The sequence below is a fragment of the Chanos chanos genome, chromosome 6, assembly GCF_902362185.1.
Source record: "Chanos chanos chromosome 6, fChaCha1.1, whole genome shotgun sequence".
Lineage (NCBI taxonomy): Eukaryota > Metazoa > Chordata > Actinopteri > Gonorynchiformes > Chanidae > Chanos > Chanos chanos.
In genome coordinates, this window is record NC_044500.1 from 29,052,445 (window position 1) to 29,073,091 (window position 20,647).

General features: G+C 40.7%; 4 protein-coding genes across 7 annotated transcripts; 2 read left to right on the top strand and 2 right to left on the bottom strand.

Moving 5' to 3' along the window:
• Positions 1-101: 101 nt before the first annotated feature.
• Positions 102-6,395, bottom strand: mcrs1 (microspherule protein 1). The gene is made up of 15 exons (XM_030776766.1): positions 6,277-6,395; positions 5,845-5,922; positions 5,485-5,656; positions 4,853-4,991; positions 4,453-4,617; positions 3,986-4,095; positions 3,707-3,815; positions 3,387-3,525; positions 3,078-3,153; positions 2,757-2,785; positions 2,390-2,482; positions 2,115-2,197; positions 1,780-1,867; positions 1,427-1,554; positions 102-788 (listed from the first exon to the last, which is right to left on the bottom strand). Exons 2-15 carry the CDS (start codon positions 5,852-5,854, stop codon positions 702-704), a joined length of 1,428 nt encoding a protein of 475 aa, XP_030632626.1. The 5' UTR covers positions 5,855-5,922; positions 6,277-6,395; the 3' UTR covers positions 102-701.
• A 572-nt stretch (positions 6,396-6,967) lies between these two features.
• Positions 6,968-12,469, top strand: LOC115813818 (bile acid-CoA:amino acid N-acyltransferase). 4 transcript variants are annotated; one of them, XM_030776460.1, is made up of 12 exons: positions 6,968-7,170; positions 7,474-7,683; positions 7,772-7,871; positions 7,989-8,200; positions 8,385-8,560; positions 8,819-8,935; positions 9,145-9,230; positions 9,308-9,401; positions 9,834-9,914; positions 10,217-10,352; positions 11,326-11,462; positions 11,701-12,469. In XM_030776460.1, exons 1-11 carry the CDS (start codon positions 7,092-7,094, stop codon positions 11,430-11,432), a joined length of 1,398 nt encoding a protein of 465 aa, XP_030632320.1. In that variant the 5' UTR covers positions 6,968-7,091; the 3' UTR covers positions 11,433-11,462; positions 11,701-12,469. The 4 variants fall into 4 exon arrangements, 3 of the variants coding, with proteins under 3 accessions (XP_030632320.1, XP_030632319.1, XP_030632321.1); XM_030776459.1 differs by having other exon boundaries at positions 11,326-11,424; XM_030776461.1 differs by having other exon boundaries at positions 7,081-7,170; positions 7,479-7,683; positions 11,326-11,424.
• LOC115813819 (protein S100-B) lies at positions 11,704-12,834 on the bottom strand. The gene is made up of 2 exons (XM_030776463.1): positions 12,706-12,834; positions 11,704-11,853 (listed from the first exon to the last, which is right to left on the bottom strand). Exons 1-2 carry the CDS (start codon positions 12,832-12,834, stop codon positions 11,704-11,706), a joined length of 279 nt encoding a protein of 92 aa, XP_030632323.1.
• A 1,614-nt stretch (positions 12,835-14,448) lies between these two features.
• inpp1 (inositol polyphosphate-1-phosphatase) lies at positions 14,449-20,545 on the top strand. Its single transcript, XM_030777084.1, has 6 exons — positions 14,449-14,623; positions 16,066-16,278; positions 17,423-17,483; positions 17,644-17,844; positions 18,200-18,374; positions 19,355-20,545. The coding sequence occupies exons 2-6, from the start codon at positions 16,075-16,077 to the stop codon at positions 19,863-19,865; spliced, it is 1,152 nt and encodes a 383-aa protein (XP_030632944.1). The 5' UTR covers positions 14,449-14,623; positions 16,066-16,074; the 3' UTR covers positions 19,866-20,545.
• The last annotated feature ends 102 nt before the right edge of the window (positions 20,546-20,647 follow it).

The window sequence follows — 20,647 nt, forward strand, 5'->3', positions numbered from 1 at the left end:
GGATTTCTTATTTTGGAGAAAAGTATAGATTTACACAACATAACTAATGTGTAATAACCACAACAATACAGGTTCACACAACATTTATAAAAGGTTTGTCACATATATACAGACATGTCAACAGCTGCAGACTCAAGACAGCGAAATTCCTCTCCATGACATACTTTGTGACTTAGAGATTTGACATGTTCTAGGTATCTTTCATACCCCAAATATATTATTCACAAGCCCAGGTGAATTATTACACCAGCAGATGGTATACTGGGAAAATCTGATCAAGAAAAATGCATTTTCCAGTTGTGTAAGGTCCTGTGTTTGACTAAAGACAAGTGCATCTGGCTCACCAATTAATCGCCACATCTCCATGCATGGCTTCATCGTTCTGAAAAGGTTACCCTGGCACACGTATAATATTTATAGGCTCCTGTTTAGTCCAAGTCAACAAGCTACTCGTATGTTATTTTAGGAGTCTCTCAAAATACTGAGTGTGTCTACATAGTTATACAAGCTACTAAGATAGCGCCTTTTGCTTCAGTCCTCCTGAATCCTGGCTTAGTCCATATGAGAACCAGCAGTCCAGATTGCTGCCTTTCCACAGATCTCTATGTGGTCGAGCACAAGGTTCAACTTCTGACTGGCCAGCCTTTCTATGGCCCATGGCCCCTAAAACCCCAGCCAAGAGGGACGTCCTGATTGGCAAGTCACTGCTGGTTCATCTTAGCGGCCTCAGCTTTGATGAGAGAGATCAGCTCCTGATTGATGAGGAACACAAAACGAAGACCTGCGATCTAGATGAAAGACCAACAAAAAAAAAAAACGATTTGTAAAGATCATCGTCTAAGGAACCAGTCCTTGAATGTCTACAATCAATTCAGCTTGGAAAACTCTGACATGAGCTGCTTACCCAAGAATTATTGACATGGTTTGTGTCAAGTTCTGTTCTTTAATCAGTTAAGAGATAAAGTTACTAACTGCTAAACCGATCACATCATCCTTAATATATCAATTAAGACAATGATCTGTTTAGAAGCTATCAGCCATATGTTTTGTTGTGCTGTAATATTCATTCATCTAATCAAGCAGTAGCTAGAACAATGGGGTCTTTCACAAACACAAACTCATTCTCCTAAACTCTCCCTCTTTTTGGTTGTCTGTTTCTGACATCTGGTCGAACTTTAATTACAGACATTGCCTGGTATGCAAGTTGCTGTTGCCAGGCAACCTCTTTACAAATGCACAGCCGACATACATAGAAACAGGGCAACAATAAAGCTCTGTTAACTGTTTTTTTTCTCTTGCTCTCCAAATACCTGACACATCACACAATTTGCCTAGATGGAGAAATAATGGAGATAAGCCTACTAATGTTTTCCATTTTCAACACAGGACCTTGTCCATAAAGAATGTGCTGTTTTTCTGTGCATACCTCCATCACAGAGTTGTTGTTGAGTTTCCACTTGTTGCCTGACAGCACAGGCCTGCCGTCAATGTAGATGGGTCTTCGTCCCTCATTGGCAATGAAAAAATCTCCGTTGTTTTTCAGTTTGATAATCCCTTCAAACAAAGATTAAGGTTAGATTTAGATTAAGTCTCCGTTGTTTTCAGGTTGATTATCCCTTCAAAGAAAGGGTTCAGTGGTCACAGCACACAACACACAGATGGTTAAGGTGTGTAAATGTAAACACTGACACCATGTCCACAATCTCCCCTGAGCATTTCTTAAAAAAAAAAAAAACCCAAACAAACAACATTTTACATTGTAATGGCAGGAATTTGTACCTTGTTTCCTGGATATTTTCCATGCCGGTCCCTCTAGAGACAGATCCACGTCTATTTGTTTGTCCTTCGTGGCACGGCCGAGGGTGATCTGGGAAAGCAGTGGTGGCAGGTTAAGTCAAACACATCAGAAACACTACTGGTAAAAAGTTAAGAAGTATTATCTGAGATGCGTTTTAGTCTGACACTGTGGACTTTTCAACCGTGGGTTTAGTTTTATAAATGGAAATTAATGTGATGCCGCCAGAATCAACATTATTTATATCTAAACATTGGTTATATGCAGGTACAAACTTTAAATATTCATTTTTGTCCTCTTAATCCTGATCATTGTTTACCTCTCTGGATCTCATGAGGTACCGCACCATACGTCCTCGTAATGCTGCCAAGGTCTGGTTGTCAAAATCAGGTGAGTTCATTCCTAAAATCAAAAGCACAGAATTATGAACAGAGCACAAACAAACAACAGATTTTTTACAAATATGAATATTGTGTTATTGTCAAATTCTGACTCATGATTACCCAAACCAACGTGAGAATATTACCGACAGTATGACAAGCTTTTTTATTTCTCTCTGTTAAACCGGATTTCCTTAGCAGACAGACATGTTACCTGTGATGCTGTCCACCAGTACTTGCCAGCGGGGCAGCTCCTGCTCCAGCTGCCTGATCTCTCGCTTCTGATGTCTGTCTGAGATCATCAGCTCTGAGAACACAGGCAGGACAAAGATGGAGTGAAGTGGGAAGGGAGAGGAGGAAAGCAAAATTTGCAAACAAGTTACGGTACATTTTGCAAAAAACGGGTCGTTCAAAATTGCTTTGCATACATCTTCAGCTGCTTTCGCATTCAAGTTCTAGTCTAGTCTTGTAATAATACACCTCATTTGAAACGGAGAATCTTCATCCAAAATGCAAGCTAGCCTTAGATCGGGCTTAATCCTTGTCAGTTATGAAAAGTAAAAGACATCAGCTAAACTCACCATGCTCCAACACCTCATCTTTGCTGTCCCTGATGGGAGGGGGGGGGGTGGAACAGAGTATTAATGTCTCAGGTAAAGAAACACAACACAGCAGAGCATCTGAGCACAGCTCAAACACACAGTCAGGGGTTGAGTCATTGCCTCTTTAAGGTGTTTGTGGTTGACTGTGATTCTGAAATATCTGAGGTAGCACCTTCCAAAGTTAAACTCATTCAAGCTATGACTGGTTCAGCAGGACTTGAACCAGTGACATTTGCATTACCAATCTATACCCCGCATCTCCGTTCCTACCCTCCTGACACATGTGGACAGAATACTTACTTTAGCTTGGCATCATCAACCAACTGCTCTGCATCTGAAAAGTTCAGGACTTGATCTCCTTTGGGCAGAGGTTGAACTAAAATGAAGAGACATTATTGTAAGAATGAGCAGGTAGGTACAAAGTCACAGAGATCTTGATAAATGAAGACCAACCCAGAGAAGTCTGTCCATACGTTATTATTTGGAAGTCAAATCAGCTGACGCCTCACAAAGCTACTCATTTCAATGATGAAATAATGAATATAAATAATGAATTTCAAAAATGATTTATAACTGTAGGGGAAAACAAAGAGACAAAAATATATTCACCACTCTGGTCCTCCAGTAAGTAGTACTGTTTGAGCAGCTGCCAGTGTACCATCAGGCTCTTGGCTGTGCGTGAGGGGTAAAACACACTGGGGTGCTTACTCAGCAATTCCTGGAATACTTCCAGTTTTGGCTGGCTGTTCTATTAACATACATATGACAAACAAATAGAACAAAACCGTGACTCAAACATCAGGACAACATGACAAATAAAAGATTTTTGGGACGATCAAAAAAACTTTTTTGGAGACATTTGTGTGTATATTTTCAGAAAGGTTTATAGCTCTAGAGGGGGTGATATGAAAAGTAAACTGATGACTCACTGAGCTTATCTTTGCCAACAGGGCCTCTTCTGCCTGACTGAACAGGGCTTTGCTCTGGATGGCAGCGATAGCTTCTGGGTGGAGCTGCCTCATTGCCTGCCAAGCCAGCCTGAGAGAGAGAGAGAAAGAGACAAAACACCCTTAACAGCTGAGTCAAACCCCATGTGTTTGGGCAGATGATGTCACAAAGCAGACAGAGAATGCACAGAGAATATCAATATATGTGGTAATAAGGATGACAAAGTTACATGACGATGACCGCTTGAGGGAAGGGCTTACTTAGATATGACAGGGTCATACAGAAGAGCGTACCACCGCTCTTGAATCTCCCGCAGTGTGAAGCGACAGCTGAACTTCACCCCCAAATGAACAGAGGTGAGATCTGTAGTCTGAACACAGCAAAAACACATGAAAGAAACAAGCATTAGCACTGTGCGTGATGTCATTTTATTACATTAACAATATCTCAGCACACCATTCAAAAGTTAAAAATCTAACAGTGACTGTTTAGAAAACAAACATTTTTCAGATTCATCCGTGATCAATAGCTACATCTCAGTTACGTCTTACCCCGGACAATTCTCTTTGAGACAGACACTTAATAACAAAACCATGTGACTTAAACCCGCAGTGAGGGCAGACGTTGCTATTCTGCAAATCACTTGACTTTACTGCAAACACAGAAACAAATCTAACACCCTTAGGCAGAGCTCAGACAAAAAACACTCTCTTCCTTGGTCCCTTACCTGGAGTACTGCGTTGATGAGGAGGAGGTCATCAGTGGGTTTCCATCGTCCGAGATCTTTTGTGATCTGTAGTGGCTGTTTGCTCTTTTTCACTCTCTTAGTGATGGGTGAGGGAGTAATCACCATGGTGAGTGGAGGAGTGATGGAGGTGCTGGACTTTGATACCTGGGGAACGTTCAAGACTTGAAACAATTTGACACTGGGCGCTGTTTCTCACCAGATCTTTCATGATTTTCAAGGAATCTGGCGCTCAGCAGCAATGCACAAGAAAAACCAAAATGTTCACAATGTAAGCTGTTGCATTTTGTTTGAGACGACACACCCTCTACTTATATATTACAGCTGTACCGCTGCAATATTTTGAAATAACCTCTTGAAGAACTCATCACTTGTCCACTACCTTCTTTTTCTCATTGGACGATGGCTCACTCCCAGAGCAGCGGATTGGCTCAATGACAGGGGGACCTTTGACCCTGCTTGAGGATTTAGCAAGGCTGCTCTCTACCAACTCATCATCAAACTTCTTCCGCTTGATTGACCTGAGGGAGAAATTATAATTTCAAATGAAATCATATCCCAGAAAAATTTAAAGTCGTAATCTCCTTAACCTAACACACGGAAAGTCTTGAGAAGTGGCACGACATGGGGTCCTAAACACTATAGCCAAACTTCTGTCACACCTCTTTATATCAAAGTCAAGAAATCTAAATGCACAGAGAGTCACTAAATGTTATTTTTATTTATTTGTAGCAACGTGTTCATTTCCACTGATTGTTTCACACTTTTGGGCAATACATGCATTGCCCTGGACCAACTTGGTGTTTATGTGTCATGTATACAGTCATAGCAGCAGTGATCTGTACTAACAAAAGTATCACACAAGTTCTGCATCTAAGAATTGCTTCACCAAGGACTCAAACCGACAAAGACCTACCACTAAAACACCAAGACCAACACTACTAAAACGTGTTAAAAATAATCGAGTGATCTCTTCAACACAGACTATTTTCAGATAGAGAAGACAGAACAAACCTGGAGGAGCTCCTTCGTTTCGGGACTACTCCTCCTCCGCCGAACGCTTGTGCTGCAGTTCTTTTCACATCTTTCACACCTGTCGTCTCCTCATCCTCAGACCGGTTCTGAGTCGCAACGCCCCCGACGGGAGCTCCCCCAACCACTGCAGCGGCAACACCAGCCTGAACGTCTATAAACACAGAACAGGTTGAGGCTACCTTAACGTACTGTGTGTTCATTAATTTTAAGCCATGTCAGACGGTTTCTCACGACAGCCTAATCAGTGTTCTCCAAACTAAAGACATATCGTTTGTTTCTTATGAGGTAATCCCATTTTCAACACATCCTTAAATTGTAATCGTAGCATTGTTCTCCTACCTTTCTCCATCACTATGGTCACAGTCCACCGCTGTCAGTCAAACAGCATTTCTCTCAAGCATGTCAGGAGACTGATACCTGTCCCATAAATCACACGGCATACAAAAATAACAAGCTCATTAAGTCATCAGGGCCTTTCGATTAGGCTACATAGATGATGTTTGCTAAGCACGATCCTTGCTAAATAACATAACGTAGTATATGCTATAACTGCGAATAATTTGTTTAACTGATTTAAACCCGCTTGTCTTCGACGATTTATCTAATCCCCAGAAACGTTATAATGTGTCAGAAAACAAAAATTGCAAAGCTTAGCTGTCTAACGATGACTAGCCTTTGTCCGCCAAACCAGCTATACGATAAAGCGCTTTGTGCTAAACTTGCTAACAACGACCGAAAGCTGCCTCTTTACGAGCAATTAACTTTTCTTACCTGGACCTGGATTTGTATTATTTGAGCAGGCTATTATTGCGTAGTTTCCCCTTCTTAACATCCAAGGATGAGATTAAAGTTACAAATAATATTGATAGCTAACAAGAACGCTAGCTGCTCGCTAAATGTAGAACATATCCGGGTAAAGGGGGAAATTACGCAATACTTTCAAGGCATGTAAGGAGAAAGACACCCTCCTAGTGTTCAAATGTGTTACTTCGTGTAGGTTAAAATTTTTAAACCTTTTATCATCACAAATTCACTTATCACTCAGCATATTTCATACAACTGGAGACGTCCATGTAACGATGTGTGGTAAATTTGTCCGACAGTTTCTAATATTGCCACTTCATTCTTCAAAACTGAAAATAAAAATTCTGCAACAATAATAAGACAGGGGAACGAGGAGGTAATATAAATTTCGAATTCACATTGTCGACTGCAACACATTTCCCTAGATTATCACGGTGTATAAAAGTGTTTTCAGTGAGATAATGTGTCCATTCGGCTTAACTAAGCTGTTAATGGGTAACTGTCTCAAAAGAACAGACCGACATCCAAGAGGGATAGTATGTTGTGTTGTGAAGAACAGATGTTACATTAACGACGACAGAGGTCGCAAAGTCCACCGATAGTAAGGGGTGGTCCCAATCGCAGATGACTACATGCCTGAAACATACGTAGGCAAATGGGCAGTTCACAGCATTCTAAACGGAATAAGTTACTCTTCGGGATATAGAACTTACTTTATTAGGTGTTTTTTGTTTGTTTTTGCATGTTTTGGGTCACAGATTTTCCTTCAGGAGAGGACTGCCATGTTTAGTTCATCGATACGTGAGCTCCTTTGCCTACGACAACTTTATAGGGCAATAATTTCTGGCCAGCGCTGTAAGGGTGAGAATCTTTTGCAAATTCGTTTGTTTTTTTTTTATAAAGAGACTCTTCTTATAAGTAACACACGACCACACATTGTCCGAGGAAAACTGTTTCGCCCAAGGTAAAACACTGACACTGGTTAGAGAGTTCACATTTACAGTCATGTGGCTGTTTATTTGTTTATAATTACTTTAAAAAAACAGTGTCAGTATAATCTAGTCTATCACTATAGTCTATATCGGAAATATCGGACATAAAACAGTTACGTATTGGTCACGCAAAGATAACTCCTCTCTGTTCTCCTCCACTGATTCTGTCCAGCTCAGGTGGGATTGAGAACATACTGCAGACCAGCCCCCTTGCTTACCGCGAGCCCCACGCGTGCTTTAATTGATGAACTGATCACCGTTGAAGGATGTTTCCTTACCCCTAATTCACCTATTACCGTGCGGGCACGCATGCACAGTGAGGATGGCGACCTGTGGGAGTCGCTAGCTTACTACTACACGGATGGAAGGGGAACTGTTAACTGTGAGTGAAGACCTAAAACTTTTTCCTCTGCTTTTGTGAATCAGTTTTCTTTACTCAGAGATACTGGAATACTGTCTTTCCCCCACAGTAAACAGGGATTCGTCCATTGGCGGTTCCTATGTGGGTTGTGAACCAATGGGATTATTCTGGAGTCTGCAAGCCGCCCCTGGAGAGAGAGAGGGGCTTAGGTAGGAAACAACACCATTAGGATTGGAACTTGAAACTTTTCCTATAAATCAGTGGCACCTTTGAAGAAATGACTGGTTATGACACTTGAATGCCACAAAACTGCACTTTCTGTGTAGGCTACGGAAGAGAGATGTTGAGACCCCATATCTTGTGGATTTGTCTGTGCTCCAAGGCCACATTTCCTCCTGTGATGGAGCTGGAGGACAAGGTATGAGAGCTGAGCAGGAGGTTGCCGCAGTGAAGGTGGAGCGCTGGTACATGTCCCCAGGAGTGCGCAGAGTAGAGATCCGGCAAAATGGGGTTGTGGGTACTTTGTTTATGCCTCCAGGTAAGATATGATTTGGGAGCAAGAGAGCTGAAAGACGTTTAGGGTTTAAAGATAAATGTGACTTGAGTTTTAAATTAAAGGCTGTGTAAACATTGTTTAAGAGTCAGTAGGGTGGAAATGAGGACAGTTCCAAATGTCTGCGGTGAAAATGGTAATTATTAATTATGACTGTTTGCCACACCAGGCCCTGGTCCATTCCCTGGTGTCTTGGACCTTTGGGGAATGGGAGGGGGTCTTGTGGAATACCGCTCTGCCCTGTTTGCATCACATGGTCTGGCTAGCTTTGCTTTAGCCTATTTTGACCATAAGGACATTCCTGGCCCCGCTAAGCGTGTCAATGTGAAAGACTCATATTTCAAGGTAAAACATTTCCAGAGGTGGGATGATGAAAATGCAAAAATTGAAGAGTTCATCCAGCTCCTTCTGCCAGGCTGGTGTGTGTGTGTGTGTGTGTGTGTGTGCGAGAGTCATTTAAAAACATGAGCTAGGAATGCTTAAATCAGACATTTTTAACAATAAAGAAGATTTAGCATTTGTTTAGACAAGCACATCAATGTCATCTGCATAATTCAATTGCTGAAAGTTTGTTTGGGTTTAAAAACTATGCCTCTCACACAGACGGCGTTCGAGATTCTCCAGAACCATCCACAGATATGTTCAGACAGGGTGGCCGTTGTAGGCCTCTCTTTTGGAGTTTACTTAACCCTGAAGATTGCCACACAACTTTCTGTCAATGTAAGACACAGTAACAACATTGTAAGACTGTCTCTGAATAGCTTGCAGAAAGATGGTTCTCATTTCCATTGCACGTTCCTACAGTTTGGTGCAGATTTTTTGAACACCCTCAAGGCATTTGGCCTGAAGAGAGAACCTATAGTTTGAACATTTCATTATTGCTCTCGTCCATGTAACACCTTTTTTTCTTCATGCTTTTTATTATCTAGCCCAGCTGCATAATCTGCATTAACGGTCCATTAGGAAGTTTCAACAAGTCATTTAATGAAAATGGAGTTTCAGGGACCTTTGATGAGTGAGTAACCTAAGTGAAGTAATGATACTGCTGTCAAATAGTTAAAACCCATTTACCCATTTATGTGCTCTCTCCAGGCACCAAGAATATTGGAGCTATGATGAACACAACAATGTTAGCTTCAGGGAAATGTCCTCACCAAAGAACATCCCACCAGAGAACTTTGTTAAGGTACTTGTTTTTTTGTTTTTACATTATTCTTTTCCCAATGCAATTAATGTGACGTCATCTTGACCACTCATGCAATTTGCTAATGCAGGGCGTAACCCACTAAAAACAGTGTGATCTTGATCAGGACAAACTCAACCCTTTCATGTACATGGCAACTGCTGCCCTACATGCCAGTTGTGTTGTTGATCAGTTCTCAGTCCAGGAGCAGTTAAGGGATGAACGGCCTATTTAAACATTACATATATATCCTGTACGTTCCCCTTATCCCGTTTGATTAAAGTTATTTTGCCTTTTTCACATTTTGACTAAAAAGGGAATTAATAGTGGTTTTATGAAAAGCATGTTCATATATGTACAGTGCTGCGCTGTGAAAACACTTAAAGAGTGTGTATTGGGTAAGCTGCATTGGGTGAAAGGTTTTTCCCTTTGCAGATTGAGAACCTGAATTGCCCTTTGCTCTATATTCTTGGAGAAGACGACCTTAGCTGTGCGGCTGTAGAGAACGCGGATGAGGTGAGGCAATGTGGACTCTGTTTGGAAATTGCCCCTAAGCATCAAAGAGCAATGCACCATAACAAATAGTCAACCACTATCAGTGCAACCAGTTTAGAAGTTATCAGTTGGCTATCCCACTGATGGATGTGTAAAATGGCATGGGAATTAATTTATCAGTTTTGTGATCCACTGGTTCTTAACAGATCCAGTGAATATGACATGGTAAACCTCATGTTTGTGTTCAGCATAGGAGAAATTGATTATGTATAGTAAATCTGTATAATAATCAGGTGTGTATGTCCTCTGGTAATCCCAATTAGATTGAGAAGAGGTTGAGAGCTGTTGGAAAGTCCCACCTATTCAACTGTGTGTCCTACCCAGGGGCGGGGCACCTGATTGAGCCTCCTTACACTCCCAATGCCAGGGCTTCCTTATGGACCACGCGACCCACAAAACGTACGTTTCTCTGCCCTGTCACATCCATGTATATATCTCCAGAGTCAAACGACAATCTTTTTCTAAAGAGAAATTTCACAGATAATTTATCAAACATTTTAATATTACACACACGCATATATAAGTGATATATAAAACAGTAATATATGTAATATATATATATATATAATATATATTCTTTATTTTTACCGAATATGTCAATAACATATACAGTAAAAATAAAGAATAAACATTTATCTGTTTACAAGGCTAAGGAAGGACTTCCTTTTGCTTAAAACAGACAGTAGAAACATGCCAGTAGAAACATGCCTCTTGTTAGGCCTTATTGCCTACAAACTACAAAAAATTTTACTCCTCCCTGTCTTGTACATTGTCCTGCAAACTGAGTTGCATCATGCTGCACATCCATCTGTGTTTCCTAAAGTAATTATACTCATCAACTCCCTTTCGACTTCTGGCAAGAAGGACTGACAACAGTGCAGGCCAAAAGCGTATAGCAAAGTCAGTTCTACACATCTTTAGCATCTTCTCACTCTTCCACACTGCTACAGGAGCTTGATAATCAGTCAGTGAGTTGAATCAGACATGTTGGAACAGGGCGCCATCTAAAATGTGCAGTGGTGTAGTCTTTCAGGAGCAGAATTGGGACAAAGTGTATAAGGTTATTGCCTAACGGCCATCAGGGGGTGCTATGGGGCTAGTTTGGCTAGTTAACACCTCTGTGATAATTTTGCTACACTTGATTCATGCATTAAGTGTAGCCAAAGTATGGATGATTGTATTGGAACTCTTTTTTATTTAAATACTCATCCCAAAAATGAGACTGCAGCAGTACATTTTTTTAAAAAAGCCCCCTTACTGGGAACCAGTACTTGCTTCCCTTAACTGTGTGTTTCAGTTGAAAGTGTTGTGGTTTTAGAGAGACTCATTAATGCCTGATTGGTTGTTGTCCTGACTGTTTTCTGTGGGCCAGTGATCACCCTGTGGGGAGGGAACCTTGCCCAGCACGCTGTGGCTCAGGAGGATTCGTGGAAAAGAATCCTGGGATTCCTGGACCTGTACCTCAGACAGAGTGACTGAGCGCTTACCCAATGACATGGCCTTAAAATGGTTAACTGACATTTGACAGACAGCAAAAGAAATTTGTGTTTCATCTAAAAATGCGTGACAAAAACAAGCACACAGCTTTACCAATTACCAATTGCTCTTTCATTTTATTAGTACGATTTCAAATTTTATGACTTTTTTTAACACCATGCACTTTGACCTTTTTATGATTTTTTTTTTTTTGAGATGCATGATAAAAAGAATTCCTGTATCATACACATGCTCGAATTTCCATGTTTAGACGTTAATTATGGCGCTCCGAGATGAAGAGGTCATGACACCCTGAGGTCACCATGGCGATCAGAGCGATGAATTCCTGAAAGTCAATCCTCAAGTCTCCGTTCTGGTCAAGGTCAGAGAAGAGCTCATCAAGGGTTTCACTGTCCTGAACTTTCTGTTAACGTAAATCAAATGGTTGGATTCTAGATTGTTGATATGTACACACATAGATATTTCATAATCCTGTTCAATTATTTTAACCAGAGATCTAATTTTGACTCTATTGATTAAGGCAGTTTTTGTAGTCGATATAATACCCCAGTAACCATTATTATGATTTTCAATGTTGATTGTAGCAATCGTTTATTTTGGTCACTACATTCCGTTGTATAACTGAACCCTGTGATCCCAGACTGATGTTCTCCATGTCTGTGCGTGAAAGGCATTGTACTTGAAGAGAGAAGCTAAGAAATTTGGTACTAGAAAGAGTAGGTGCCAGAAAAAGACGTATGACTGTATGTGCAGAAGTGAGACAAAGAAACCTTAAGTTGACCTTTCACATACTAGTCAGGATGTTCTGCTTTGTTCTGCAGTTATTTAAAGGCTTTTTTACATTGTAAAATCATGATCAAAATGTCAGCCAGTCAGGGATGGATTCAAGCTTTACTTTCCATATATGGAAAAACGGAAGAGTGGTTCTGAGGTATGAAACCACTGTTAAATCTATTTTTGATCGAGCTGTTCTTCTTTGAGTTATAACTTCAGCAACTGCAAATAAACCCTAATCTATATTTCACAACCTCCAGAGTCTTGACTGAGATCTTCTTTAGCACTCTCTCATAAAGGTTTTAATCACCAAATACAATTTCAGCTATACTAAACCAGTGAAGATAATGAAGACATATAAAAGATAATATGCATGTACATACATTAGTTATATATATATACACACACACACACACACACACACATACATACATACATAGTTTCTATTGTATGATAAGTCAGAGGGCGTTTTCTGACTCACCGTGATGAAATGACTCATCTCAGTGTTAATGAGAGCTCTCAGTTCAGACTTCTTCAGTTTACACTTGTGACCGGAGTACTTGTGGAACACATGTATGATTGTGATAATGGCATTTTCAAGCTCTGACATATTCACCTGTCAAAAATATTAACACACACACATTTCTATTTAGACAGATCAATAAATCAGTTGCTAGACAGACAGATAGATAGATAGATAGATAGATAGATAGATAGATAGATAGATAGATAGATAGATAGATAGATAGATAGATAGATAGATAGATAGATAGATAGACAAATGTGACCGCTGCTCCAGACAGAAAAATGAATAAAAAATGAGTAACTGAATTATTGAAAATACAGCTACACAGTAACTGAAATACTGAAACTGACTCCATGAAACACCCTGAATGAAACACACTGCACTGAAGTTGTGGCAATTAATTGTCATCCAGTAGGAAATTCACTATGCTTTTACAATTAGCACTTGTTAATATGTATACAGTACAATACAGTGCAGTAACGTTTATGAAGTAAAAACAGACATTTTCCATAGAGCACAAGGAGTGCTGTTCGTATTTCTGGTGTTACAGCATATCCTTATATATCAGTCCAACACTCCAGCATGCTCAAACACTCATGCAAACAACCAAATGACACACTACAACTGATTTACATTGAGTTGCAATACAAATAAATATCTGCTCTATCTAGCGTTCCTACAAAACTAAATTGGCCTACCTCTAGCGAAGGGTGTTTGTTCATTTAGATGGTGATAGTCTCTAGCTGATGTTGAAAGTGCCACTCCTTATGAAGAGTTGGTGTTTTTTGCTGTTGCACACAGAAGTGCTTCTAACTGGTATTGATCCACCACAGAAAGGCAATTTTGAGACCATAATGGCCACAATGACGAGGCCATGGGCAATTTAGAGTCTAATGACAGGATTACGTTCCCCATTTGTGCTTATCAATGTTCTTGTTTTACTGCAGCTGTTATGGGCCAGATAATCTGCGTTTGTGATTTTTTAGTTTGTGGCAGAAATTTGAATATTTCCGTGATTCTGACATGACAAATATTGTAGAAAACACTAAAGACAACATTTGTAATTCAGTAGCTCTGCTATCTACGTTATCATTGAATAATTTACTTGGGGTTATTGCTTCACTATAAATATTAATATAAATATATCATGTCAATATTTATCTTTGCGTTTGCATAGGTGAATGTGTGAGTTTGACACAGTGTAATAACATGTAAGCTATATGATGTAAGTCACTGTGGGAGGAAAAGCTAACCACGATAGATGATTACACAAAATGAGTTACAAATATTAGGTAATACTTTGTTAGTGCATAGATACTGAATCAAAAAGTGTACTACATGTCTGACACACATTATTACAAGCTTTAAAAATTGTCCCTCCAGTTTTAGATGGTGTTGCATACACTGTTATGAATTTGTCGTGGTGATAATTCATTTCAGTGGTAAAAGTAACACCTACTCCGTTCTTCGTCATTTCTGGTTTGCTTTTATACTTCTGGAACATGGCTACATATGTCGGACGAAGCAATCTTGGCCCCCTCTAGATAACTCCGCCCTCACTGACAAGAGCTGCTTACGTTTTCAATGGAAAATAATCTCCGCCCAATTCGGAGACGAAAAATATACACGTTAATGACGTAAACGAACAAGTTGAGCGGCCCATACACAGAGGAAGAGGCAGACAGATTGTGATTTGTCGTTTCGTGTTGTGATGTTTTACATCTGTACTTAATCATATATTTTTTGCACACCCAGTTGAGGAATCTAAACCCGTTCATACAGGAAGAGATATCGTCTGAATGACTACACCGCGACACAACTCAAGGGCGCTACGCGAAAGCCAAATTCAGGACAGACTAATTTGATCTTTTCGGTAAGAGTTACATCAGTCTATTCAGCTGGAGTTTGTAAAATAATGGTCTATGTCATCAGTCTCCCAGAGAAATAGAGAAACACGTCGTCCGCACGGCTTGGACACTGGTGTGATTTCTGTATGCGTTTAATGAAGGTAGCCTAACTTACGCACAGGTTTACAATTGCTGTGGGAACGCTCTTATTTTGGAAGGGTCTAAATTTTTGAGTATGTCAGAAATTATTTTTGGTGGCCACCATTTCCGTTTAATCAACTCTGTCAAAATACCAGGTTTTATTCTGCACGATTCTATCACTAGGTAAGGTAGACAGTTTAGACTCAACCCAGGTGTCTGAAGCTCACGTTCATTTCAGTCACTTTGGTTACATATTTACAAAACTCATCTGATGAATTAATCCCAGACAACCTTTGCTACTAACAGCCTAGATATAAATATTGTTTAGTTCTGGAAACTCTGATCTATTCCATAACCTCCCGTATTTAAACTGCTTAAAATTGTATGAAATGTCAACCTGTCCATATAAAAAAGCAGTTTCCCGTCTGTTTGGTACAATGGAGTTGCTGATATTGAATTCACAGGTCAGCCTTCAGTTCATAAATGTTGTCCTGGTTTAATTAGGATTCCACAATTAGACTCTCAGAGTGCTAATAGCATGACCTCAATTCTTATAAAACTCATCTCTTAGGAGCCTTCCCCAATAGTTTCTCTTTGTTCCTCTTCTTAATATTTTATACAGTATGTATGCCTCACTCAGAGGCCCTGTTGTCTTACTGTCTTGTCATCCAGCTCCTCTTACAACACAGCACCCTTAATCCGTTTTTTTTTTCACATTGTTACTACACTCCCAAATCCAAAGAGAGGGAAAACCATTGGTTTTTGGCTAATTTTATGCAATCTATTTCTGATTTATAGGTGAGACCCGGTAAAGACAATTCAGATTTTCCAGTAGGATCAGAATTTTTGAAGATACCATCTAATTCCTTGAATCTGGAGAAGAACAGATCCTGTAAAATTCCATTAGAAAACTAAAAATGTTAAGCCTGTTTACAAAATCTTGTGCATGTTTGGAAAATTGGATGCAGCTTCAAAAAATATCCTAAATCCCAGGTCTCACTGCTTTACTGTGTCTTGTTGAAGACATGCAGAGCAGCTCTGACCAGCTTGGTCTCGGCATGTTTGACTGACATATTTAACCTCTTTTGCAAATTTAGTGCGCGAGTACCAAACAGAGAGTTTGCATCAACATGGAAATCGCTAAATGAGGTGTTTGCTACAGTGTTTCCAAAGAGCAGGGCGTGCTCAAATGGACGGTTCTTCTCGTCAAACTCTTTTAGCTCTTTTCCACTAGTGCGGTGCTGGTGCCGGTGTCTTGGTGAGAGCTGATCCCAGATGTGGTCCCGTAACTTTTTCTTTTGTTGTTGTTCTCTTTACTGATCGATAGGGCTCAGGTATGGCAGATTTGTTGCGACTCCTGCTGAATGTCTCAGAGAAAGCGGCTAACGTGGCGAGGGTGTGCAGACAGGAGGCTCCGCTGTTTGAACTCCTCGTCCAGGAGAAGACTGGCGCTGACAAGAACAAGAAGTTCGTCCAGGACTTCAAGACACTCGCTGATGTGGTGATCCAGGAGATGATACGACATGACGTTGGTGCCCAGGTCATGACGCCAGATTATCGTCAGATTATTTTAACCAGTCATAAAAACAGATTATTATACTGCACGTGTATTTATGATATACTGCATAATCTGTTACCCTGCACTCACACCAGCAGCGACTTTTATCGCCAAATCGCTGTATCGCTGTCGCTTGCAGTCGCTTGCAGCCAGTTTGTGGGCGTCGCTAACGTAGTTTTGAGGAAATGGGCTACAAATGTATCGACAAGGAGATGCATCAATTCTCCTAAAAAGTGTATATACAGAGAAATATTATAAATATTATTAAATGTTATATTTATTTATATGCTGTATTTACGTCGCCTTCGCTATATTCATCGTGGAGTTGTATGTTTGTATTTTGTGAAAGGCAGGCCTAATAGTGTATCGCCCAATAGCCTGCCTCAACAAATCAGCTGCATCCCCGTACAGAAATATGTTTTGGAGGGAATTTATTTTCCCCGTAAATAGTGTGATCTTGCTTCAAACGCTACCGTTTGTTTCTGTACTCTCGGCAACATTGAAAATGAGGGCTACCCTCAATGTCTCCCCGAGAACTAAATAAAGGTTGAATGGATGTTTCACAATGGACCGCAAAGTGGCATTCGCAATCGCCGCTATCCATGCACAGAGACAACGTTGGGAACGAAAATGCTATTATAGGAACTAAAGTTTAAAAAACGTCTCACAGTGAAAGAATATAAGAGGAACACGTCTGCTCTCTGATTGGCCGTCGCTCGACTATGTCGCTGCTCATTTGCATAACGTTGAACGTTGCTCAACTATTTTTTGTCGCCAAATCGCGGCGATTTTGTCACCAGGCGACTAGTCGCGCCGTGTCGCTTCGTGGCGCCCAGCGACCACTGGAAATGAATGACTTCCTGTCGCTTTGCTGCTTGTTGTCGCTGCCTGTGTGAGCGCAGGGTTAGGCCATGCAGTCATAAACTGGCATGAGAGCATGGATTTGAAAATCCGTGGAGGTCTGCTGTTTAGGGTACTTGAATGTCATTAGTTCTCACAAGAAGAGGTCCTTCAGATATGATAAACATCGCAGTGTTTATTATTATAGTACTTATCTCTTTACTGCTGTTTATTACTAATAATTGACCATTATTGATTGCCCTTCATTGTGTGTGTTCTTTTGTAGTTTCCAGAAATGGTTGGTTTTATTCATGGGGAAGAGTCTAACAAGTTTGAGAATGGACTTGGTGAGTGACCCTCACCCAATTCTTTGAGAAGTTAGTGACCAAATACGTTTCTCTTAAAAATGTTTTTCTTTTAAACTTGGCACAAAATACGGTTTAGTGTCTGCACTTTGTCAGTTATATGAATACTGGATAATTCAACCCTGCCTGTTCCATCTTCCAGGAGAGAGTGTTACAGTGACAGTATGTGCCCAGGAGAAAGACACAGCTGCACTGCTGGCCACCGTGCTGGACGGAGACCAGACAGCTGCATCCCTCCTGGCCAGAGCCATCCATCAAGAGCTCCAGCTCAGGGATGAGGCAGCTGAGGCCTTACAGCTCCCCCTCAGCCCCGTGGACCTGGGCATCTGGATCGACCCCATAGGTAATTTGTCCATAAGACTAAGGTTATGCTGGAGACAGGAAATGCTTCTTAGTGGAGTTGCTGATAGTCATGGCACACTTTGATGAATAGAAGAGGAAATGGCTGGGAGGAATAAACGACAACATCTGTTAGTTGCTGAATGACAGATTGATGGACGTGTTGTTGAAGAAGAACTTGGGTGTGTGTGTGTGTATTTTGTTTGTGATTATGGCAATTAAGTAAAACTGAGTAGAATGGAATATAGTTGTCAACTCTGTTTCTGTGATTCTATCCATAACACCATAATGCTACCACCATGATTTTGATTATTAAGGGCAGGAAGGACCATATTCCATGACGTGCTCTTTTTCTGCAGATGCCACTAGTCAGTACATTGAGGGAAAGGAAGAGGTGGCACCAGAGGGTGGGTTCTGTTCATCCGGACTGCCTTGTGCTCTGGTTCTGATTGGAGTTTACCTGCGAGCCAGTGGAGAACCAGTCATGGGTGTCATCAACCAGCCGTTTAACCAGAAAGACTCCACAGGCAATGGGTGAGGTTACAAAAACAGGGCTGAACTGAAACTTCAACAAAAACATCAACAGCATCTCAGTTCTCTGTCATATTAAAAAATATGAATTGCTTACTGGGAAATTAGTATTTAAACTTACAGGGAATTAATACTGGACTGTGAGGTGTGATTGTACTTAGTGCTTAATTCCAAAATGTTGTTTAAATTGCAGGTCAGATTTTTGTCATCTGGCTTTGTGTGTGTGTTTGTGTGTGTGTAAGAGAGAGAGAATCATAGCTGATGTCAGTCTACTGATCTCTTTCCTGAAGTGGGCTAGCCACATGTATGAGTGACAACATACATCTCAGGTCTGTCTAGATAATTGTGCTGAGACAGTTGTGTTGAACTGTACCAGCTTGTGGCAGAAGATATCAGCGTGGCTGATCTAATGTTAAGCTTCAGGATGATTGGTTGACATTAGCTGTGAACTTGGCAGTTCATGATAACAAGAGCAAAAAGACAAATGAACAAACACATTTTTGGCTCGCACTGTAGTTGTCTCCATGTTTTCAAGAGCAGCAGAGATGGTTCACTTGAGCAACGTGAAGAACTGAACGGTTTTATTTGATAGTAAATATTCATGTTGCATGGTTAGGCATGAGATTTAGCACCAGATACAGCTCATGCCCAGATGGGAGCTATTTTTTAGTCCTTTGCTATTCAAATCTCTTGCTTAAAAACATGTGGTCTATCTCACATACGTTTGGAAAAATACTAATTGGTTTGTTTTCAGCTGTTGCTGGTCAAATGCTGCCTGTGAAAGATGATGTGTAATTTTGACACTTGCTGTAACTCAACCACTTTTTTAGTAAAAGGATCTCTGACTAAAAGTTTTACCCAAGATTTTAAAATAATGTTCATTTTATACACACACACACACACACACACACATCTATATGTACATATATATTATGTGTCATGTCTGTATTAATGTACTAATAGCAGTCCTTTCTCTGTTATAGATGGAAAGGTCAGCATTTCTGGGGAGTGTCGTACGGCAGTGTAAACACCTGCTCCTTGCCACGACCCGTGAATTCATTATTGGGTAAAGAAGATGGCACAGTCTCAGTGGTGCTGAGTTCCAGCGAGAAACAGGACGTGAAAGACGCCCTTGCCCCGCTCGGCCGCCTCATGTACGCCTCCGGAGCCGGTTACAAGATCCTGTGTGTCATCCTGGGTCTGGCAGATGTTTACGTCCTCTCAGAGGGCAGCACTTTCAAATGGGACTCCTGCGCTCCCCATGCCCTGCTCAGGGCTCTCGGAGGAGGAGTGGCAGACCTCAGGGAGAGCCTCTCTGCCTCTCGAGGCTGTGTCATCGAGGGTAAGGCAGGACATGGAGCTGAACTGACCTATCACATACCCCGGACTGGATGCCAGGGGGTGGAGAAATGGGCCAATCATGGAGGGTTGGTGGCCTATTTGGACTCTAAAGTGTTAATGAAGGTTGTAGGGGAACTTTCTGGGAAACGCTAAAGGGGATTTTCATGTTTTCCAAGTCCCATGGGGGTATATTTCTCTGAGGATGGGATTCATTGTTTTATCATCCCTATTGTTTCTGGGGGGGTTTTTTATCAGTTACGAGTCAACATGCCGATCTGTATAATGATGGTGCATCTTGTTGAGATGGTTGATCTCTGAATTTATTCACACCCCTGATAAAATCAGGACCGTATCGTTCCCTTACTGAGTGCTTAAAACATTTGGCGTCTCTAGCAGGTATTCAGTTCTGCCAGTTTTCCATATTACACGCTGCCACATTGTAGAGCAGTAGAACATTCCAATAATCTCTTTATTGACATTCTCTTTGTTTGTTTAGTGATAATCTCTGTTAGCTGCTCTGACAGTCTCCAAATAAGAACTGTTTTTATGCATGCCTTCTCTAATAGGTGGAAGCATTCAGCTCTTTAAGATGGGAGACTTGTTATAGACTCAAAAGCTGAAAATTCATTGTCTTGATTAAGGAAAGTAGTGCTTTTCCCATCATCTTGTCTTGTTTGTACAGTACATGCTGGACAAATTTCTTTTTAATAGAGAGATGCAGTTATTCTGAGCAAATCAATGCAATGTCAGAAGTTGCGCTAATGTTAATGTTGGCTCATTTGATTTGTATTATGGATAATCAAAGGTGTGACTAAACATACAAGCCTGATGCACAACATTTAGTCATTTATTTTTCATATGCAGTACTTATAAAGATAGTATTATTTTATATTTGCTTTTAATGCACTGAGAGAGAGGGAGAGAGAAGAGAAATA